This window comes from Coloeus monedula (assembly GCF_965178545.1).
Source record: "Coloeus monedula genome assembly, chromosome: 17".
Taxonomy (NCBI): Eukaryota; Metazoa; Chordata; class Aves; order Passeriformes; family Corvidae; genus Coloeus; species Coloeus monedula.
The window spans coordinates 6,021,264-6,041,108 of NC_138797.1; the positions used below are offsets into that span (position 1 = coordinate 6,021,264).

At 48.4% G+C, this 19,845-nt stretch overlaps 1 protein-coding gene across 1 annotated transcript; it reads right to left on the reverse strand.

Moving 5' to 3' along the window:
• Positions 1-10,222: 10,222 nt before the first annotated feature.
• Positions 10,223-13,535, reverse strand: OCSTAMP (osteoclast stimulatory transmembrane protein; the record flags this gene model as incomplete). Its single annotated transcript, XM_082293091.1, has 3 exons — positions 10,223-10,588; positions 11,571-12,609; positions 13,492-13,535. The coding sequence occupies 3 exons, from the start codon at positions 13,533-13,535 to the stop codon at positions 10,223-10,225; spliced, it is 1,449 nt and encodes a 482-aa protein (XP_082149217.1).
• Between the last annotated feature and the right edge of the window lie 6,310 nt (positions 13,536-19,845).

Genomic DNA, 19,845 nt, shown 5'->3' on the forward strand with positions numbered 1-19,845 from the left:
CGTGCCCGCAGCCAGCGGCGGAGCCCCGCGCACCCTTCGGCAGCAGCGGGGAGCCGGGGCTGGCCCCGAGCCCCCTCCCCGCCTTCCCGCCCACCCCGGCTCCTCCCTCCCCTTTTTTTCCACGATTACCCCCAAGTCTTGTAGCCGCCCGGCTCCTTGCATCCCTCTCCCCTGCAAACTCTCCTCCTGGAGGGGCAGGGAACGGCCAGGATCCCCCCAGTCCCCGGGACCCTCCAGGAGCTCCTGTGAACCACCCGGGACTGCCTAGAACTCCCAGGCCCCCGGGGCCCTCCAGGACTTCCCTTAGCCGCCTCGGGAACCCCCAGGACTCCCCCAGGACAGCCCACAGGGCTACCTCGATCCCCGGGACCCCGCATCGTCCCTCGCCGGCATCCCCCGCCTGCGTCCGCCGGGTCCTAGCGCACCGCTGAGCCAGACGGGGAGGAGGAGGAAGAGGAGGAGGAAGGAGACCAGGCAGGGGATGGGGGGTGCAGGTGAGAGACCCCGGTATGGGAGGCGCAGAGGCTGAAAGTACCCCAGCAGTGAGTGGGTCCGCTCTGGCACCCCCGACTGTGGGTGCCCAGTGTCCCCAGCCGAGCCGCAGGCTTCACTGCTCCCCCGGGGCAAGGAGAGATAGCTGAGGATGAGGAGTCCTTTATTCCTCATGCTCAGGAGGATGGGAGCAGTGCGATGCCAGTGAGATCCACAGCCTTTCCTGTTTCCCTTGCGCTGGAGCAGAGGAATGCCTTCCCTGAACATGGGGTAGTGACCACCTCGTGCTGTCTCTCCTGTAGCCATCCCTGTCCTAAACAAGCACAGGGTCACTCCTTAGGGAGAAGTTTTGCCCGGTCCTGGACTGGGAGAGCCCAAATCTTTCCAGCAATGAGGCTGGGGTATCTGATATCTCCCTGATGGTCAGGTTGGGAGATCCAGTGTCTCCCTGGTGGTCAGCAGTAGCCACAATTTGTTGCCAGCTCCATGCTTGCTCCTCATGTCTCTGCAATCTGTCAGAAAATGCATTTTCAAATTGAAAGAGCAATTGTGCTAAGGGCCCCTTAACCGTGGAGTGGAGGAAAGGACAAGGTGAAAGCTCTCTTTTTTATTAGATCAGATTTCAATTCAGGGCAGAGGTGTCCTGTTAATCCCAGACACTGAGGTTCATATCCAAAATGTGAAGGATCATTCTGATGCTGGGTAATTCAAGTCCAGCGTTTCACAGGCAAATTTCTAAGCCTGGGCTTCACAAACCTGGGTGGATAAAATGCCTTTTTCCTCAGCCCAAGAAGCAGCACTCTGTCCCCAGGCTTTGACTTGCTGTGGCAAATAGTATTTTCCTCTTTGCTCTGGGAAACCTGAAGATGTCCTTTGGCAGATGACAATCCATGCAGTTTTTCACTACTTCCCATGACATTTCATTCACCTTTGGGTCAGTTTTAAAGGATAATTATTCTCTTCTTCTCTTTCCATTTGGTTTCCTTCGGGGTCCCCTGGCAGCCTTCATGAGGTCCTCTGTATTCTGCTCAGCCTCACACCCCTGCCCTCTATGGCCCCAGGTTTGGGAGGCATGGCAGCTCCTGACCCTTACTGCACTTTTGGGAGAAGGACTGGGAGTGTGGGCATGGGTGTTTGCTCACATAATCCAAGGGGTTGTGTATTTTGGTGCTCTGGAATGACTCTAACACAGACACAGTTCCAGCACTTCTTCCTGCTGCTGCTGTCTCACAGTGATGGTGGGAGTCCTCAGGACATGGACTGTGTCATGGAACCGTGTGTGGGAGAGGAGAAGGGACAAACCTGCCACAAATGTCCTGAGGGGGAAGCTGGGGTTCCTTTTCTTCCTCAAACCCATTCCAGGAATTGGCTTTGTGGGATCAGGAAACAAAACCAAAACAAACTCCTGCAGACACTGGAAAACCTGGAACCTTGTGCAGGATAATTGCAGGTAATTATTTCCTTGCCTGCTTTGCTCTGTGGTGCTGACGATCCAGCAGTTATTAGTGCAGACAACAACAGTGTTAAATCACCCTGCTGAAGCAGCTCCTCCTGCCAGTCCCCAAGCTGGTCTGTGTCCATCACCAGCGTGGGGCTGGGCTGGGGGGGAATGTGTGTCTGCCCTATGCACTCACTGGGGGATTTTGTTGTCAAAATTGTGAGGTTTGCTGTGATGACTAGTTAATATTCCCTTTACAGACTCCTTCAGTAACTGCGATGTTCAGGATGTGACTGAGGTGTGTATTTAAGAGGCTACACGGCTTGACACTTACATAAAATATTTTCTTCCAGCTTGACTTAAATCTAAATGTTTAGATGACCAAAGACATTGATTTTTAAAACTAACATTCCATGTTTTGTTCTTTTTACGCACTTCAGCATTTCGTTCTCTGCTGGTGTCACCTGGCACTGCCATCCCCTGTGAATACCTGCCACCACCCACTGCCTGAAACATGAGGAACGAGAGGTCTTCATTTTCCTGAGGTCCCCAAATGGGAATGGCCATGTCCCTGGGTGCTGGCAGGGCTGTTTTTGGAAAGGGGTGTCTGTACAGGCCCGTGGCCAGGTGAGCAGCACTGTGCCTGGGCTGGGTGCCCAGGCTGTTCAACACTGCCTTCACATGTCCTTCTTGCAGCTCATCCCTCTCAGCCTCACTGGGCACCTCCCTTAGTCCTATGAGCAGAGAAGAACTCTGAGGCTTCTCATATTTAATAAACAGTGCTAAAAGAAAGTGATCCTCTTACCTAAAACTGTGAAAAACTCCTTTCCATTCCCTGGGGCTTCATAGCCTACATATATTAAACCCATAAAACTTCTGCTGTTAGAGCTGGGGCACAGAGGCTGCCTCCATGTGGTGCCAGTGAATGTGGAGAAGTGAAATTACAGAAACCACAAGTGCTTCTGAGAGACTGGTTACAGGGTTTAGGGCCCTAGGAAATGGCCCAATTATGAATTGCAAGTGATGGTGGGGAAGTGATTCCCACTTCTGCACTCCTGCAGCTCAGCAGGGACCAGGCAGGAAGGTGCTGGTGGCTCTGCTAAGCAGCCTGAGGGCTGACAAGTGCCAGTAGACACAAGGTATGAGTGAGCCTGACAGAAGCAGCAGTTACTGCTCGATCAGAAAGACAGAGAGAAGTTCTGTCAAAATAACCTTCACGTGTTTTAGAGTCACAGCCAAGAAGTAAATTGCTTTGGGGCTTTCTGGGTTAATGCCCTCAGAGATCAAGCAAAAAATGCAGCTATCAACTAATTAAACAGATGCAAAATCGACCTGGGTTTGTGTTTCATGAACACAAAAATGTAAAAAAAAACCCTGGTGGTTTTCTACTGATTTCTGTGAACAGCCCCAGAGGGACCAGCTCATGGACCTGGGTTGCATCACATCTGTGCCAAAGATGTGGAAAGGAGCAGCAATAAGGAAAACCTTGAAGACTGAAGGAACGGAAAACAATTAAGAGGAAGGCAGTGATGTAGATTTCTGTGGGTGAAACCATTTCAGGGTTGAAGACAAGGATATCTCCAGGCTCTTCCTTCGGGGAACAGGACAGGCAGCATTTCCCATGGGGCAGTACTGGGGTGTCTGAGGGAGCTGGTGGTGCCAGGCTTAAGGAGCTCCAACCTCTTATTGTAACATCGAGCCCGGGGCAAAGCTGTAACAGGGAAATGGTGCTTCCCCATGCTCATATGAGGACAGGAATGGTTTGTTAATTCCAGGTTCAGGAGCACAGGCAACTCTGTGGTTCCTCTCAGGATCCTCTCTTCCTTGTCTCGCTGGCAGGGTTTCCTCCTGGTTTTTGGGTACCTTCCATTCTGGTTTGTATTATTTCTTTTAAAGATCTGTTGCTATTAAATCTCTGATGCACAGTGTCTTGAAAAATGCCTTCAGGACACAAAGGAACTGGTGATTTTTCTTCAGCTAATAACTGTAATTTGAGCTTTTAAAGAAAGTGAAGTGAGGCCACTTTCATAAACAGGAAAATTATTCCTTCTCCCTTCCTCAGCTTCCTTGCTGTGTTCACAACCTGAGACCTCAAGGAAAAAGACTCTTATTGCCCCAAAATTATCAAACAGGTGAAAACAGATATTGCAAATGAGCTGCTTGGCCAGGGCCAACCATTCACAAGCCTCTCATTTCTCAGTATAGTTTATTTGTGAACTGTTCCTACTAACATTTTAATGGGTACATCCTTCAGACTCTGCTCCAGGTAGCTCCTGGAAGGGTTAAGCAGCCTGAACAGTAAAAAAAAAAAAATCATAATAATCTGCAGCAACATGCATTGGGCTGATTTGAAAAGTGAATGAACCAAACCACTGGGGATTTATCCAGCTCTGCAGAGAATACCAGCAGGGGAAAGGATGCTCTGTGCAGGTCTTGGGCTGCTCTCACTCTTAGCTGCAGGCATTTGGTTTGAGTGAGGCCAGGTGTGCATGGGACGCAGTGTATTTTACAGAGCCTGTGAAAACATTGTCATCCTGAGTGCCAGCAGATTCCCCCACCCAGCAGTGCTGCTCTGGGCTGGCTGTGGCAGCCTGGAAGTGCCATGGGAGAATGGGCCCAAAGTGTTCCTTCCCAAAGTCCCTTCCCCTCCCACTGAACCCGACGTCCATGGATGGCATCACCTGTGCACCCCATGGCCCCTGCAGGGCTTAGGCATTGGCCACAGCATCGGGTCAGGGTTCACAGCTCTTGCTGTGAACTAATAAACACTGCCACCTGCTCCAGTGTGCCAAATCCTCCAGGAATTCTGCCTGGATGAGTAAAATGACAGAGAAGCAGGTGGAAGCATTGGCTTTCAGGGCAGCACAAAGAAATGGAAGCACTGGGGCTGTCACTCTTTCCTGACTCTTGTAGTCTGTAAGAGGAAGCTGTGGTTTGGGCAACCAAAGCTGAGCCTTTGCCAGAACCAGCAAGACTTGGAGCTGTGCTGTGAAAAATGACACATCTTCTGATGTGCCTTTTGGGCACTGTCTGTGACACATCCTACCTAAATCACCTATCCCAGTGCTCATCTCGAGGACAGCATGAAGGGTAGGATGTGCCTGGAGGCGGGACAGAGATAGGCAGTTCCCAGAACAGTAATCAGGGTGGGTGCAGTGCTGGAGGGGCATCCTGGGGGGATAATAGCCATGGTAATGCTAAGGGGAGATAAAAGCTCTTCATGCAATATTATGAAAGAATAAAGCTCTGGCAGAACAATTAGACTGTAATTACGGGTTATTTCATATTCTGTGACATCTAAATGTCAACAGCATAACTCTGTAACAACAAGCACTTGGTACGGCACACACTGCACACCTGATGAGCACAGCCCTGGGAGAGCACAGCAGCCTCCAGCTCTGCTCCTGCTCCCCTTCCATGAAGGCAGAGCCATGACATGCATCAGGGAGGAAACATGAGCCCACCCTCACTTGCTATCCAGGTCTGGGGCTCATACCGTGACTGGATGTCACACCAAGCAGGTGTGACAAAATGGGGTGACAAAATGCTCCAAGTCCTTAGTCAGCACTGATGCAAACACCCAGGAAACACTGGAAATGGTGTCTGTAAAGTTCTTCATCACTGAACTCCATCACTGCACCCTACACAGCTGTCTAAGGCATAAAAGGACAGAAAAATGCCTGACTAAAGCTGACCTCTCTGGTCCTGCTGCCACAGATCTTCCCCCCAAATATATGTCTCTGATCCCTCTGCCTTCATTTCCCAGAGCTGCTCTGGTTAGTCCGAAAGAACAGATGGTGAAATTGCAGCAGCTCTTGCTGCTCAGGAGTCTCCACCTGATTTGTGGTTTTAAATATTTCTTCAGTCTTTCCTGTGTGCACTGCTCATTGCAGTGTCCAGACAGAGGGCAAATCTCTCCCTGCTCTTAGAGGAATTTGTTCTAGTGCCAGAAAAAGCTCCTTCCTCCCATCAGCCTTGTCAAGAGCACCATACCTCTCACAGAGTCCAGGACCACACATGCATCACCAGCTGCTCCTGAGAGAACAAAACTCACATGGTTTTAGGCATCTATTTTTAGGAAAGGTCTAGATGGGACCAAAGTTTGTCCCTCCCTCCCTCCCTCCCTCCCTCACTGTGGTCGTGAACCTGGCATTGTTGATGCCTGGCAGTGCAGAGCAGGAAGCACTGGGCACATGGAACAATTTCTTGCCTCTCCTGGTAAAAGGAAAAGGTGATTCATCCCATCCCAGCCACAGCCTCGGCTTGACTTGCTGCTTCCTATAATTCAGAGAGTTCCCACTTTATTGTCTGAACAGTACAATTCCTAATGCAAGAGAGGAAGTTTTCAGCCTTTCAACTTGGCTGTTTCAGTTTCTCTACCTATTTAAAAGGGAAAACCTCCCATCCAAGCTATGGATCACTCCTGACTAGTCAGACTGCTGGCCTTTCTATTTTAAATGTCTTGGGAAATAAATCCCCAGAACTGAACTCTCTCCCTTCTCAGATATGAAAGCATCTCTCCAGCTGCTTCCAGGTAGGATGAGGAATTACAGAATGTTCTACTGGAATAGCATCTAGGTAAGAAATGTGTGAAATCCTGGTACTTTTTGGTGTTAAGTTTGTGTGTTGAAAACATCTCTTCTGGCAATTTAATATTTTTCTCATCAGCAAGGAAATACAGAACTGCTTCTGCCTCAGTCCTTGGGAAGGGCTCTGAAGGGATGGAGATGAACAGACTCCATTTCCTCAGCATCTCCTCAGCATACCAGTGTTATCCTGGGAACTCCTGGAGCTGCTCGCTGAAGTCACACATCTCAGGGCTTCTCTGAGTACCTGGAGTGAGAATCAGTGATGTGCTCAGAGTTCAGGAAATCAGGGGACCAATAAATGTGCCAGGAGGATTGGCTTCTGTACCCACATTCCAGCTTTTAGCAGCCTTTTGGGATAACCAGTGTTACTTCTACCTCATTTCCACCGTTTGTGTTGCAGGCTGAAGACCTGTTACAACTAATCTGGAAATTTTCTACCGCAAAATGTCAGGCATTGAGGTCAGAGTGAAACCCTGACACAATCTACATTTGAAAGAGCCAGGACTTGGGAAAATCTCACTATGAATTATATGCACAATGCTATGAAGTAGCTTTTTTGCTTTTATTTACGTCCATTAATATTTCCTTTTCTAAAATTTGGTGCATGAAAGTGTCTCTTCTACATTGCAATTACAGCACAAATACTATAGATAGGATAAATGCAATTAAAAATGGAATTTGCAAATACTATAGATAGGATAAAAGCAGTAAAAATGCAGTTTGTTTAAAAATCAGGAAATACTTCTGGAGAGAGGTTTTTGTTTGCTTTCCTGTCTGCTCTGGTAGATGCAGATTTGTGGCCATGAATGAGATCTTTCCTAGAGACGGTCTGAGCTGGATTATTTACACTTGCACCTCAGAATATTAAGGCCATTCATTCTTGCCTGTCAGCCAGCCATAAGCAGGAACTTAGCATGTATTTTACCTAATATACCTGAGGCTGAGGAAATGGAGTCAGTTCACCTCCATCCCTTCACTAAAATTCACCACAAAATTCCAAGGGAATCAGGGGCTTCACAGCAGAACTTGTCCTGTGTGCGAATGTCTTTCTGTCCCCTGGGTTTGTTGCACTGGTGGAGGAAAAAGCAACCCATGGGCCTTTTTCTCTTGTGATTAATTTTTTTCTCTAGATAAATAAGAAGCTTCAAACCTCAATAAGTGCAAACAACAAACCCGGCCAGCAGACCTGTCTGGCCCACCCTGTGTGTCCTGCTCTGCACGTGGTGGCAACTCCTGGGAAAAATGGCAGCTGTGGATACAGATCCAGGGCAACATCTCCACTGGTGGCAGCTGAAGCAGATCTGAGCGAGTGACAGGCCCCTGGCAGCAGGGTCATGGCATCAGGGGCTGGCACTGGCCACGATGAGCAACAGCAAGGAAGTTTGGTGCCCATCACCAAACACTCCCCAGCCCCCTCGGGGCACCTCGGCCCTGCCTCTGCCTCATTGCTCACAGACCTCTGACCCTGAACTTCCAATTTCACGAACAGCCAAAGCCAGAAGCCAGATGTGGTGACACACTTCCCTGCAGTCAGGGACAGCAAATGAGTGAATAAGCAGGAGCAGCACTGACCAGCAGGAATTTTCCCCGTGGAGGAGGTGGATGCTCAGGACCCGGGTGACAGTCACGGGACAAAGCCTTGTCCCCCATTTCCTCCAGCCTATGGGATGGGAGGGATGTGCTGAGTGAAAACAAAGGTAACAAGAGCCCCAGTGAGCAGGAGTGAGGGTGTGAGTATGGAGGGACTCTGAGGGATGAAAATCCCTCAGCAAATAACGAGACTTGTACATTGGTCCTACTTAATAAAAAATATGTGAATAAATTAACGTTTCCTGCTGGTTAATCTGTTCAGCATTTCTCTGTTGCACCATCAAGCAATCCCTGGGAAGGCAGCTCACCCCTCCAGTGGGCAATACAGCTCTATAATGGTAATGTTTTCTGTTTTGTCACACCTTTATCTGACTGAAGAACAATGCCTCTCAGGAGAGCAGAACAATTTCCAGCAGCTCTGCCTCCTGCCAGTTCCCCTGGCAGTCTGGGGAAAGGATGACAGCCCAATTTGGCACCAGGGACAATGTGGCTGATGTCAAAAAATAAGTCTTCCTGAGGAAAAACTCCTTCTCAAGTTCTTGTTGGAAGACAACATGCTCCTCAGATGGTTTGTGTCTGAAGGGATTCTCTCTTCTCCTCCCAGCTATTTGAACTCACAGTTACAGATAATTTTGGCTGCTCAGTGGAAATCTTTTTGCTTTCACCCAAACAGTAGAGCACAGGGCATTTTCTACAGAAACACCATGACAAAGCCCTCAGTTGCTGGAGAGGCATAAAGGTGCTTGGATTAATCATCAGAACAGCAGGGCATTAAGAAATCTGGGGAGATGAATTCACCAGGGTTTTGTCAGATAGATGCTTAAAAAATATAATCCAAACATACTTGTTCCAAGTACCTCAGAAGATGAGAAAATTCGGTGCATCTGGCAGCAGCTACCACTTAATTTCTGTCATTTAATCTCATTGAGGTGCATTATGTCAAATAATTACCTTAGTGAAGGCTTTAATGGAAGAAGGGAGGAAAATAATAGAGATGCTTCGAAGAAATGAAGCTGTGAAGTTGCTTAGCTCTTAACCTGGCAGGGATTTACCTCCCCCTCCTCTGGCTCCTGCCCTTGCAGAGGTGCCCAGTCTGCCTCTGTCAAAAATAACACATTTCAGATGCTGCCCAAGTGATGGATTTGTTCATTCGGATACAATAACATAGTTTCTGAGTTTGAAACAACCCAACATTTAAAACCATGAAGTCCAGGCATTAACCCAGCACTGCCAAGGCACCCTTGAACCATGTCCCCAGGTGCCACATCTATGTGTCTTTTAAATCCCTCCAGGGATGGCGACCCTACCACTGCCCTGGGCAGCCTGTGCCAGTGCTTGATAGACCTTAAAGGAATATTTCCTGATATCCAATCCAAACCTCTCCTGGCACAACCTGAGACTGTTTCCTCTCATCCTATCACTTCTTACTTGGGAAAAGAGATCGACACCCAAATTGACCTTTATTGACTGTTCTCATTCTCTTCTGAGGTCCTTCAGCTATTTTATTTATATTTTATTTTGAACAGCCTTTTTGAAGAGATTTTGTTAAGTCCTCATGTGCTGATTTCCACCACCACCCATGCCCAGGATGTGCCTCTCATGGTCATATTGGTCTTGAATTCACTTCAGCAGGTTGAAGTGACCCTTCCTTTGGTGAATAAACTATCCTCTAAATTTATCTGGTCTACCCAGGTTTCTGTGCACAAAGCCTGAAAGAAAAACTAATTGAAAATTAAATTACTCAAGTCAAATGAGTTTCCTTTTTTGTTGCCTGAAGGGATAACTTAAGAAAGAAAGGAAGTGTATACTTCTTCCAGCACAGATGTGGTTAGCTGGAAATGAGCTCCTCCCTGACCCCGACTCCCATGCATTTCCCAGTTAACCTTGCCTAATGCTGCAGATATGCCCCAAGTCATATGAGCCATCTCCCACCATTCCTGCAACAGCTGATTCCAAACTTTCTAGATATTAAAAAAAAAAAAGGAAATGTAGCCCATTTTTCTCAAATTAATGCAAAAATATGACATTTCAACTTTTCCCCCAGGCTCCAAACACTTCTCTAACTCTGGAAAATTAAATGTGTGATCCTGTGGCAGAAGCCTGTGCTGTGGTGTCAGACATCCCCCTGATTTCCAAAAGCACCCTTCACACAGTTGTGCTCCTTCCTGTGCCTCCTGGAGAGTTTCCTGTAGAGGTAAAGCACTCGCTCCTCCTCCCAGCTCTGGAAGAAGGAGGCTGCGATTTTCCGGCACAGGCGGCGAGCGTAGGTTTCCAGGAACACGGTGGCATAGAGGATGCAGAAGAGCAGCCCTATAACCAGCAGCACAGAGGGGTTGGGAGGCGTGGGGGGGCTGATCCTGCAGTGGGCAGAGCTGAAGATCAGATGATGGTGGTAGGTCCTGTTGAAGTCCCCGAGTAGTAATTCCTTAGAAGGACCCCGTAAAAGTTGGAATAGAAAGGGCACGATGCGTATTTCAACCTGTAATAAGGAGAGTTAATAGGTAAGTGGGGTATGAAGAAACCAAAATCAACTGTTTACTACAGAAACATTAGCCTGGGGGTGTGGAATCACTGTTACAGCATTAAGAGAAGGACACTGAAGAGTGTGAACACTTCAGGCTGAGTAACAGTGTGATGTGCAGGCACTGAGTACTGGGCATGGTGAGACCCAGTCCTATCTGATATCTTCATCCACTGTTACAGAGATGGTAACAGGCATTCACTGTATGGGATTTATGGTGAAAGACATCATCCAGACCATGGTATTAGTGGCTGAATATCTGAATATTAGAGGCTTTTTTTAAGACCTGATTATTTTCCTATAAATCCATCATAAGCAGGTATCTGCACTAAGGATCCTAGGGCTGCGGAGAGACGCAGGCTGTGTGGCAGAAGAGGGAAGCTAAAACACCAAGCCTAAGAATACTGAAATAGAACCTGGCGAGGTTTGTGAAAAGGATTGCAGAGGGTGACAACAAAGGCATCAAGCAGGGATTTCTACTGAAGAAACAGCCCATGCAATAAGATGAGGAGTCATCCTTGGTATTCATCAGCTTCCCCCTTCCTTTTGGACTTGCCTTCACCCTGCAGTGGGGGTACACTGTCCAAGGGACTCCCATCCTCCACCTTGCTTAGGGAAGAGACCTGGAGACACGGGAGCACCTGACTGCCTGGTGCTAGCAGCTTCTTTGCAGCATGAGGCACTATTTGCTCCCCTCCAAGCTCCCAAGGAGCTGTAATTTGGAGTGTGTCTGCTGCTATTTGATGCACTGGGAGGAGCAACTGAGGTTGTGCCACTGCCTCCTTCCCCAAAGCTTGTTGCTCATCCAGCTGGCTGCTGGGGAGGGAAGTCAGGATTGTGTAAATAAGGGTACAAAAACTGCAATCCCCACCACCAACTCCCTGAAGTGACACAGAGTGGGGTCCCCACGTATGGCAGGACAGGACAGCCCAGCACTCACCTTGTATTTGATGTTGAGAGTGATGGGCACCGCAGAGAACTGAGCTGCCCTTCTCACCACCGTGTCTGCCACGCTGAACGCAAAGTGGTCCATGGCCACGACCACCAACATCAGCATCAGGGCCACGGTGACCAGCATGGCCTGCATGAGGCACAGCACCACTTCTTCCCAGGACAGCTTCAAGCCTGTTGGTCGGATGAGTTTTTTGGATGAGCCCACCAGCAGATGAGCTGCTTTTCTGTCCACAGCTAAACGCTCCAGCTTCTTGGTGATGTAAAAATTGTCAAAGCGGAGGTTGGTGAGATAATTTTTCAAATACCAGGTGGACTCAAAACAGAGATAGAGCATGGAGAAACCAGCAGCCAGTCTGTTGGCTACTCGTATTGAGTCTTTGACCAGTACCTCAACAGACAAGAACTCTCTGCTAATTTTCTCACCGGCAAGGTGCATTTTTTGGTAAATCAAGGAGCTGTTCTGAAGCAATGAAAAGCGAAAATGTCCATTCATAGGCTTATAAAGGGAAGGAATGGTTTCTTGGACTGCATCCCCGAACTCCCAGGAAACTTTCTCTAGCAGGGCAGTTGAGTTCAGAAGACTGTCAGAGGAGTTCTTGCAGGTGCACTTAATAAGCTGCAGTATGGTTTTAATGTTGCTTATGATGTTGGGTGTTATGTTCACCACTGCGATCATGATGCAGGTTGAGAAGAGAAGCTTCCGGCCCTGTTTGGTGCCTAACGTGGGCATGATCATGCTGAAGACACAACGGGCAGGATGCACCAAAAGGAGGGTCAGGAGAAGGAGCAGACTGAAGGAGATGGCCATGGCCACGGAGAGGTGCCAGGAGTACTCCAGGGAAGCAAACATCCAGTTGTAAAAGAGGCCTCCTGTCACTGCTGTAATGCAGGAACACTGCAGAAACAAGATCCACAGCTCTCTGCCATCTGCTGGGACAGGTTTGGAGTAAATCCACCATAGGTCTGCCACAGTTCTGTGCACCTTTGGGAACAGAAAGTCTTCACAGTAGACACAGGCTCTCATCCTGGAAAAAGAACAAGTGCATGGGTGTTAGGAGAGGAAGGTCATAAAGACAAATTAGGGGGCTTTCTGGAGATGGTCACTTACAGGGCTTTACAATATCCTCCTCTGAGTGCCTCTGGTCTCACCCCCCTCTACTTCCCTGCTAACTTCCCTGAGTAGCTGGGGCTGAGATCTCCCCCTGAAGCAGCAGGACAGGGAAGTTCAAGGCATTTATTGAAAAATAAATACCAAGTACAATGCAACTGCTTCTCTATTAATGCAAGCACAGGAAATCATTGTGTTATTTTATAAAAACCATAACAGAGTCATTCTGAGGGGTCGACTCATTGGCAGTGGCTGAGGCTTTGGTGCTTATTTAGAGGATGTTGGAGGGAGAAAGAGGAGGCTGGTAGCTTTTGTGGAAATTGTTAGACCAACTCTGTATTTAAAAGGTGTTACATGGACAAGAGGCAGTTGAGGGTGCTCTCCCTGCCTCTTAAGAGGAGGCCAAACACAAACCTACATGTTTAAGAGTGACAAACAGAGAACACAGTTTCACACTGAAGCTGCAGTGCCAGAGGAAATCTCCAAGGACAAGAATTTGGCCACTACAGACAGGATGAATGTCCCATAAATCTATTTAAATGTCTAATGGAAACAAACATTTGGGAAAGAATATAATTTCTCAGGCCTCACATCTGGAGTGACTCTCCGGAAACCAGAAAACCTGGAGGGGAGAAGAGCCTGTCCCCAGGATTAAACTCAGCCAGGCAATCCCTTTCTCCCAATTGACAGCAGCCTCAACTATCCTTTGGCACAGTTTTGACTAGCAAAGGAGGTTTTCTGTGGAAAAGCCATACAACAGCTATCAAGACAGAGAGGGATTAAAGCTGACTCTACGTACCCAGCGGCTGTGAGGTGCCCCAGACTTGCCCAAAAACTGTCCATGTTCCAGTGCCTTATTGCTCTGAGAGAGGATCCTGGATGTGGCTGTTAGGAGAGGCAGGCAAGGAATCCAAAGCAGCACCAGAGAGCCGGGACTCAAAAACCAAGATGTTTTAAGGCAATTCAGATCAGCAACACCGGCAATCCCTGAAGTGTGCAAAACCTGGTGAGTGAAGCCCAGGGAATAACAGCACTACAGAACAGTGCCAGGATGCACAGCACTGCTCAGGCTTTGCACTTCTTCTGGTCTTACTGTTACTGTAGAGAAGGCTTAATTTAATGACACATAGCTGAAAAAAATGAGTCAATGACATGTGGGCTGATGAAGATGGAAGAAGGATCATACAGAGACTGCGTGTCATCATTCCTTGTGGAGAAATCAGATTACTCCTCACACTGCCCACCAGCAAGCAGTGGGCAGGATTAGCATCTCTCTCAGAGCGAAAGGGACCTTTTCCTCTTTCAGACATCAGTCATGACACAAAGGACACAGCAGGATCCAGCAAACCAGTTGGTAACTACTCATCTGTTCTGGCAGGCTGCTGGTCCCTGCTGAAACTGTGTGCAGGGCTCACAAACAGCTTCAAGGCTCATCTCACTGTCCTAGCAGAGGAAGAGGAAGTTTCAAACTTGAACCTTTCTGAATTCCCTGCAAATCCACTGCAGAGAAAACCCAGCCACAGTCAGGATTCCCAAACTGTTGAGAAGCTCCCAGATGTACAGGCCAGGATGTGCAGTCCCCAAAGGGATCAGCTTGCCTGGCCCCCAGGATGTGCCCAGCACAGAGCTCCAGCCACCAAACCTGCTCACCAGGAGATGAGGACCAACCACGATGTTTGCTCCTCAGTTATGAGCTCGGGGGTTACAGGAGCCTTCCCTGGCTCCCACCAAACCTGTGCCTTGGCCAGATGCTCTCATGCTAAGCCACCAATTGTGGGCAAGGGTGACACAACTCACCCAGCTGCCACTGAGCCCATCCCTTGTGGGCTGTCCCAAGCCGAGCCCTCCCACCAGCTGGGAACCGCCGGGCCCCCGGGATGTTCTCATGCTCCCCTGGGTGGGAAAGGGCAAAGGGCTGGAGGTCAGCCCTGTCCCGGCCACCCCTGGGGACAAAGCACGTGGGGCTCTGCCCTCCAGAGAGAGGTGGGAGAGCAGCACCTTCCCCAGGGGACACGGCTGGAGCCCACGGCAGTGGCAGGCATTGGAGGACAAGGAATGACGAGCACAACAGCAGAGCAAACGTCGGCCTGCTTCCTCTGCCCTTCCTGCAGGCACCAGGTCCCTTGTGCCCTTGCTGCTCCACTCAACAACTCTGCTTTGTAGTTGGGGGTTTTGTTTTTCCTGTGTGGCTGGTGGAGCAAAGCTTTCCTCCTGGTGCCCCGGAGCTCAGAGGCCGGATGAGAAACTCTGACTGGCTCCAGCCGGGAAGAGGCACCAGCCAGGCGGGCGGGAAAGAAAGTGCTGTTTGTTTGGAGCATCCATAGCAATTGCTTGCACAGGCCATGAATTAGGTCTTGAATTCAATGTGCACACTATAAGGGACTAACCCAAAAGACCCATAGCGGGATCCTGCAAGGCTCATCAGCTTCTTCTACAACTAAACTCCTTTCTTGCTCTACTTCAGAGTGAACTGATCTTAGCATCAGCCCCTGGGACCCCTTCCAGGCTACCCAGGAAGCTTTCTGGGGCAGAAAAAAAAAATTAGCAATAGGCTATAAAGAATAAAAACCTCTCAAGTCCACAACATTGCGGTGTTTTCTGAGTCTGCTACATCATCTGGCAAAGGCACCTGAGGTCTGTGGGGACACTGAGCAGTAACTCTGGCAGCACCAAGAAGTGTTTGTTTGCAGTCAGATTTTTTCTTCTGGCTCAACTCAAAACTGTTCTCTGCTGGCTGGACCTAGAGCAAGGGCATAAATCTGGGGTAACTTTGATTTTATACCATGAACTACCTGTAAATGAGCTAGAAACATAAATGCCTAACCTTCCCCAGAACACAATGAACAAGTTTTCTTTGCCAAAAAAAAACCCCAACAAACAAAACACAGCAGCAAAAAACTCCAATACCAGTGTGTGTGTTCCTAGGGATACCTGGAGAACAGCAGGTGAAGGCTGGGAGCAGGAAAGGGGCAGGATTGCGACACGGGAAAGGCAGGACCACGCATCGAAACGAAGCAACTGTGACATCTTGTGGTCACACTCTGCTCAAGGACCCTGAGGTCTGGCTCATCTTGGTTCTGAAAAAGAAATACTCTGTGGTTGGGTGAGTCCTAAGAAAAACTGATGAAGATAAGGAGGAACACTATGTCCTTCCAGGATGATCCAAGGTGCCTTTTACCCACCCTGTTTCATTTCCAGATGATATAAAGGGCATTTGCTTTCTTGACAAGCTCCAGTCTCTGTAAAGCTCAAGCTCTAAAATTTTCTAACATCACCAATTTTGACTTTTTAGCACTACAGGAGGAAACTGAGCCCCACATGCCTGTGAGCAGCTTGCTGGAACTATGAGGCAGCAGAGGATTCCACTGGCATCATTGCCAGGAAACAGAGCCTGGCTTTACCTGGACTAGGGATGAGGACTGAGCTTGTACCCACCAGCACAGAGGTTTTAAACTCAGTTCTGATTGCAGACTGCAGTGTTTGGGGTGGGCCTGTGCCAAGACACCTGCAAGTTCAACCTGTGCTGACAGCGCAACCTTGTCATGGTGACACTGTGCCCCAGGTAGAGGGTGGGGTAAATTAACTATACAGTTTAAGAAAATGACTGAAGAAAGAAGATGAATGAAGGGCTAAAATAGAATGATGTAAGTCTGAAGATAATTCTCCATGGCAGTATCATCAGCACCTGTGGATCACGTTATTCTGCCCATTCGAGGAATTGAGGGTGTGGGAAAGATTAACAAATTAGGGGTGGCTGTTTGCTTGTTAAAATCACATGCAAATGAACAACTTGCAGTAACACAGAGCCAGATCATGTCTTCTTAGGTTACTACTATAGAAATATAGGGAAATCCCAGCAATATCCTTTCAGCGACTGATGAGGGATAAATGGGATAAGGGAACCAAGGCTATCTAACCTGTAATAGCTGAAGTCCCTATCATGCTGCACTTTCATTTGTTTCAGGAATCTTTCCCTGTCTCTCCTGAAATTCCAGCATCGCTGCTGAGTGCAAACTGATGAGCACAGCTCTGGAATCACTCTCTGCTGTAAGGACTCACAGAGCAGCTCCTCCATGTGAACAGTTTGTAAAGCAACTCGAATGCTTCTGGGATAAAAGACAAGGACAAAATGCTTTCCTACTGTAAATAAACCAAAATTATTTTCCTCCGAGTGTCTCAGGAGAACATATGGATGTTGGTCCAGGAGTGGATGGGGAACATCAAAGGAGTAAAGCAGAGATACTCTGGATGTTGAATTTCAATGCGTGAGTGGCATTTCCTGTTAATTAAAATTCACAAGGAGGCTGCTAATGTGAATGGCTTTTGTGATGGTTGTTGGATTTTTACATTCCTAGAGAAATGGTGCATAGGCAAGCAAAGTTCCTTAAAAATAACACAGTCAATGTTATAGAAGGTCACTACAGAACTTGAAATACCCTTTCCTGGGAATTTTCATATCTCTACATGTATCACAGACCCTTCAAGACTAATGGGGTTGACTTGCCATTAAAAGCTGCTTTTGGCAAATCTTAGTACTAGCAGCAGCAAATGGAATCAGAAATTATTCATACAGGCCTGTTTACCTTTGAACCCCAGAAATACTAAATCTTAAAATCTCTGTTTAAAAAAAATAATTAAAACTCAAGTATGCCAGACTATGCTCTCATAGATGCCTGGGTATAAAGAGCAGAATTAGGTAATGCTGCTGTCCTCATGCCTTAAATCAGATCCTCTGAGGAGCCCTGGGAAACACAGGGGCTGCTGACAGCGCTGGCAAACAGGTCTTGGACTAAAGAGGTTTAGGATCCAGGTGCTTCTTACACCTTTCCCAGGTGTGCCAAGGCCTCCTTGTGGACCTTGGGTAAGTCACTGGTCCCCTGTCTGCCTCAGTTTCTCACATTAGCCCAAAGATCACAAACCTGCCCTGGCTGCATTTGTGAAACACTTCCTGATCCCTGGATAGACAGTGCCAAGGCATGCCAGGACCCTGGAAGTGATTTTTGGAGGCTTCTACACAAACTCTGTGGTCCCAGCTCTGCTTTCAAGCCCAAGGGAAACCATTCTGGATTCGATCACAGAGGATGCACCAAGTCAGAGCTGAGACCATAAACAAACCTGTGACCCCAACATCTGTGTTGGAGCTGGACTGGATGTTACCCTTTGGAACTGGATGATCCCAAAGCCCTTGCTGCCTGTCCTCCAGGCTGCAGGGACAGAGGCAGCTCTGTCCCAGTGGCTGACGAGGATCCCCTGCAGCAGCGGCTCAGGGCAGTGGGACCGCGGGGCTCCTTCCTGCGGCGCCTGCGGGCACAGCCTGTTCCCTGTTCCCTGGCCCGGGACAGCAATCCCGTGCTGTTCACGGACAGCCGGCTGAAAAAGCAAACTGCAGGAAGCAACTTTCCCTCCCCATTCAGCCCATCTTTGCTAAAGCATGATGAGGAGCATCCGAGCAGAACGACAGCGCCCAAACCCAGCACAGCCAAAGCAGAACAGGGATTTGGGGTATGCTCAAAGGCTCTTGAGCAGAGCAGCCTTGAGATGCTGGGCCAGGGGTTTTCCCGTTGCTCCGCTGCTTAACAGGACTGCACTGCCCTCCTGCTCCTCCTGGGGAGCCACGGCCCAAATCAGGGATGAAGCTGGAGCAGGAGGAGGCTCGGGCTCTGCTTTTCTCCCCTCAGTCTACAGAGCAAACAGGACCATGTGAGGTGCTAACCAACGTGCTTTATTTTAAGTTTTCCACAATCATTAAGGATTTTGTTTGAACAGTAAGGATTTTTTTTTTTTTTTAACTTGATTGATCAAAGTTCCACATTCAACTGGTTTTGGCGATTTTGGTTCAACCCCCTTGAGTCCCCACCTGCCACATGACCCCAGGGTAACCCCCAAATGGTAACCCCAGCAGCTGTGGCGGGTGAAAATCTCCCTGCCAGCCCTCCCCACCTGGCCCTGGGGGTTATCAGCAGCACAGGAGCAGGGGGGATGCACTGGATCCCTACCCCAGGCCAGTTCATCTTGTCAGCTCCACCAGTTTACATTATCAGAGAAACCTGTCCCAGAACAGGGATTCAGTCACTCACCTCCATAAAACAAGAATCAGATCCTTTATCATTCAATCAACTATTTCTGTGACTGATGATTTAAGTTTAATACTTTAGATCCTTACATAAAATAAAATAAAAATAATCGGATAAAATGGTGATTAAAATCACAGTCAATTTGCAATGCTTTCATTGAAAGTACCCAAGCAATCTGATTTTAAAAGGCGTTAAGAATCAAAGCCTATTTTTAAGAAATGTCAATAATATTCCAATGCAACTTGTCCACTGACCTGTGACTCAGCGGGTCATTTGTGAGTGAGTCAATCTCACAAACCTAAGACTGGCCACAGTTACCAACGGTGAGACACCACCGATGTCCACAGTTACGTCAGAAATTAATTTGGTCCCAAACCCCATCCGTGGACTCAGTGCAAAGAACCAGGCAGCAATCGCTGTGCCAGGTTTTCAAAACACTGAACATGTTTGGAAACAAACTGTGGCCTTCCAGTTTCCAAAGCATGGAGCAATGCACCGAGTCCTACCAACACATCTCCTGAGTCATCCCTTCACACACCAACCTGAAGAAATAGTCTTCATCCTCCATGAGAGAATCACTCATGAGATGGCAATGAGACCCCATCCTCACACCCTGCCAGAAGCACCCGGCCACACCGCCTCCTCCCCGGCCAGATTCTGATACACTCACTCACATTGGGTTGCACATAAATAATCCAGTTGCCTCCACCCTGTTCCCAGGGCTGGTCTCCAAAACGAGGTAGGGTATCAGAAGCTAGAGCAGCAAGGCTCGCCAGCTCTCATGGGGGGACAGGAATCTACCCAAAGATGCTCCATGCTTACAGGTTGTCCAGTTAACAACCACCTATGACAGAAGGACTCTGGGAGAGTTGGATTTGTACCTGCAGAAGGTGGGGAAAGATCTCCAGAGAAAAAAACAAATAGATGTTGTGACACTGACCAGGATTTCTAAAAATAAAATTAAACCAGAAGGTCCCACACAGTGTGAGTGGCCACGTGGCTTCTCCTCCTGTGCAAACTCTGATGATTCCAGTGCCCCAGTCCTAAGTGAGTGAGTCCTTCCCCAGGGGTGGCTTTGT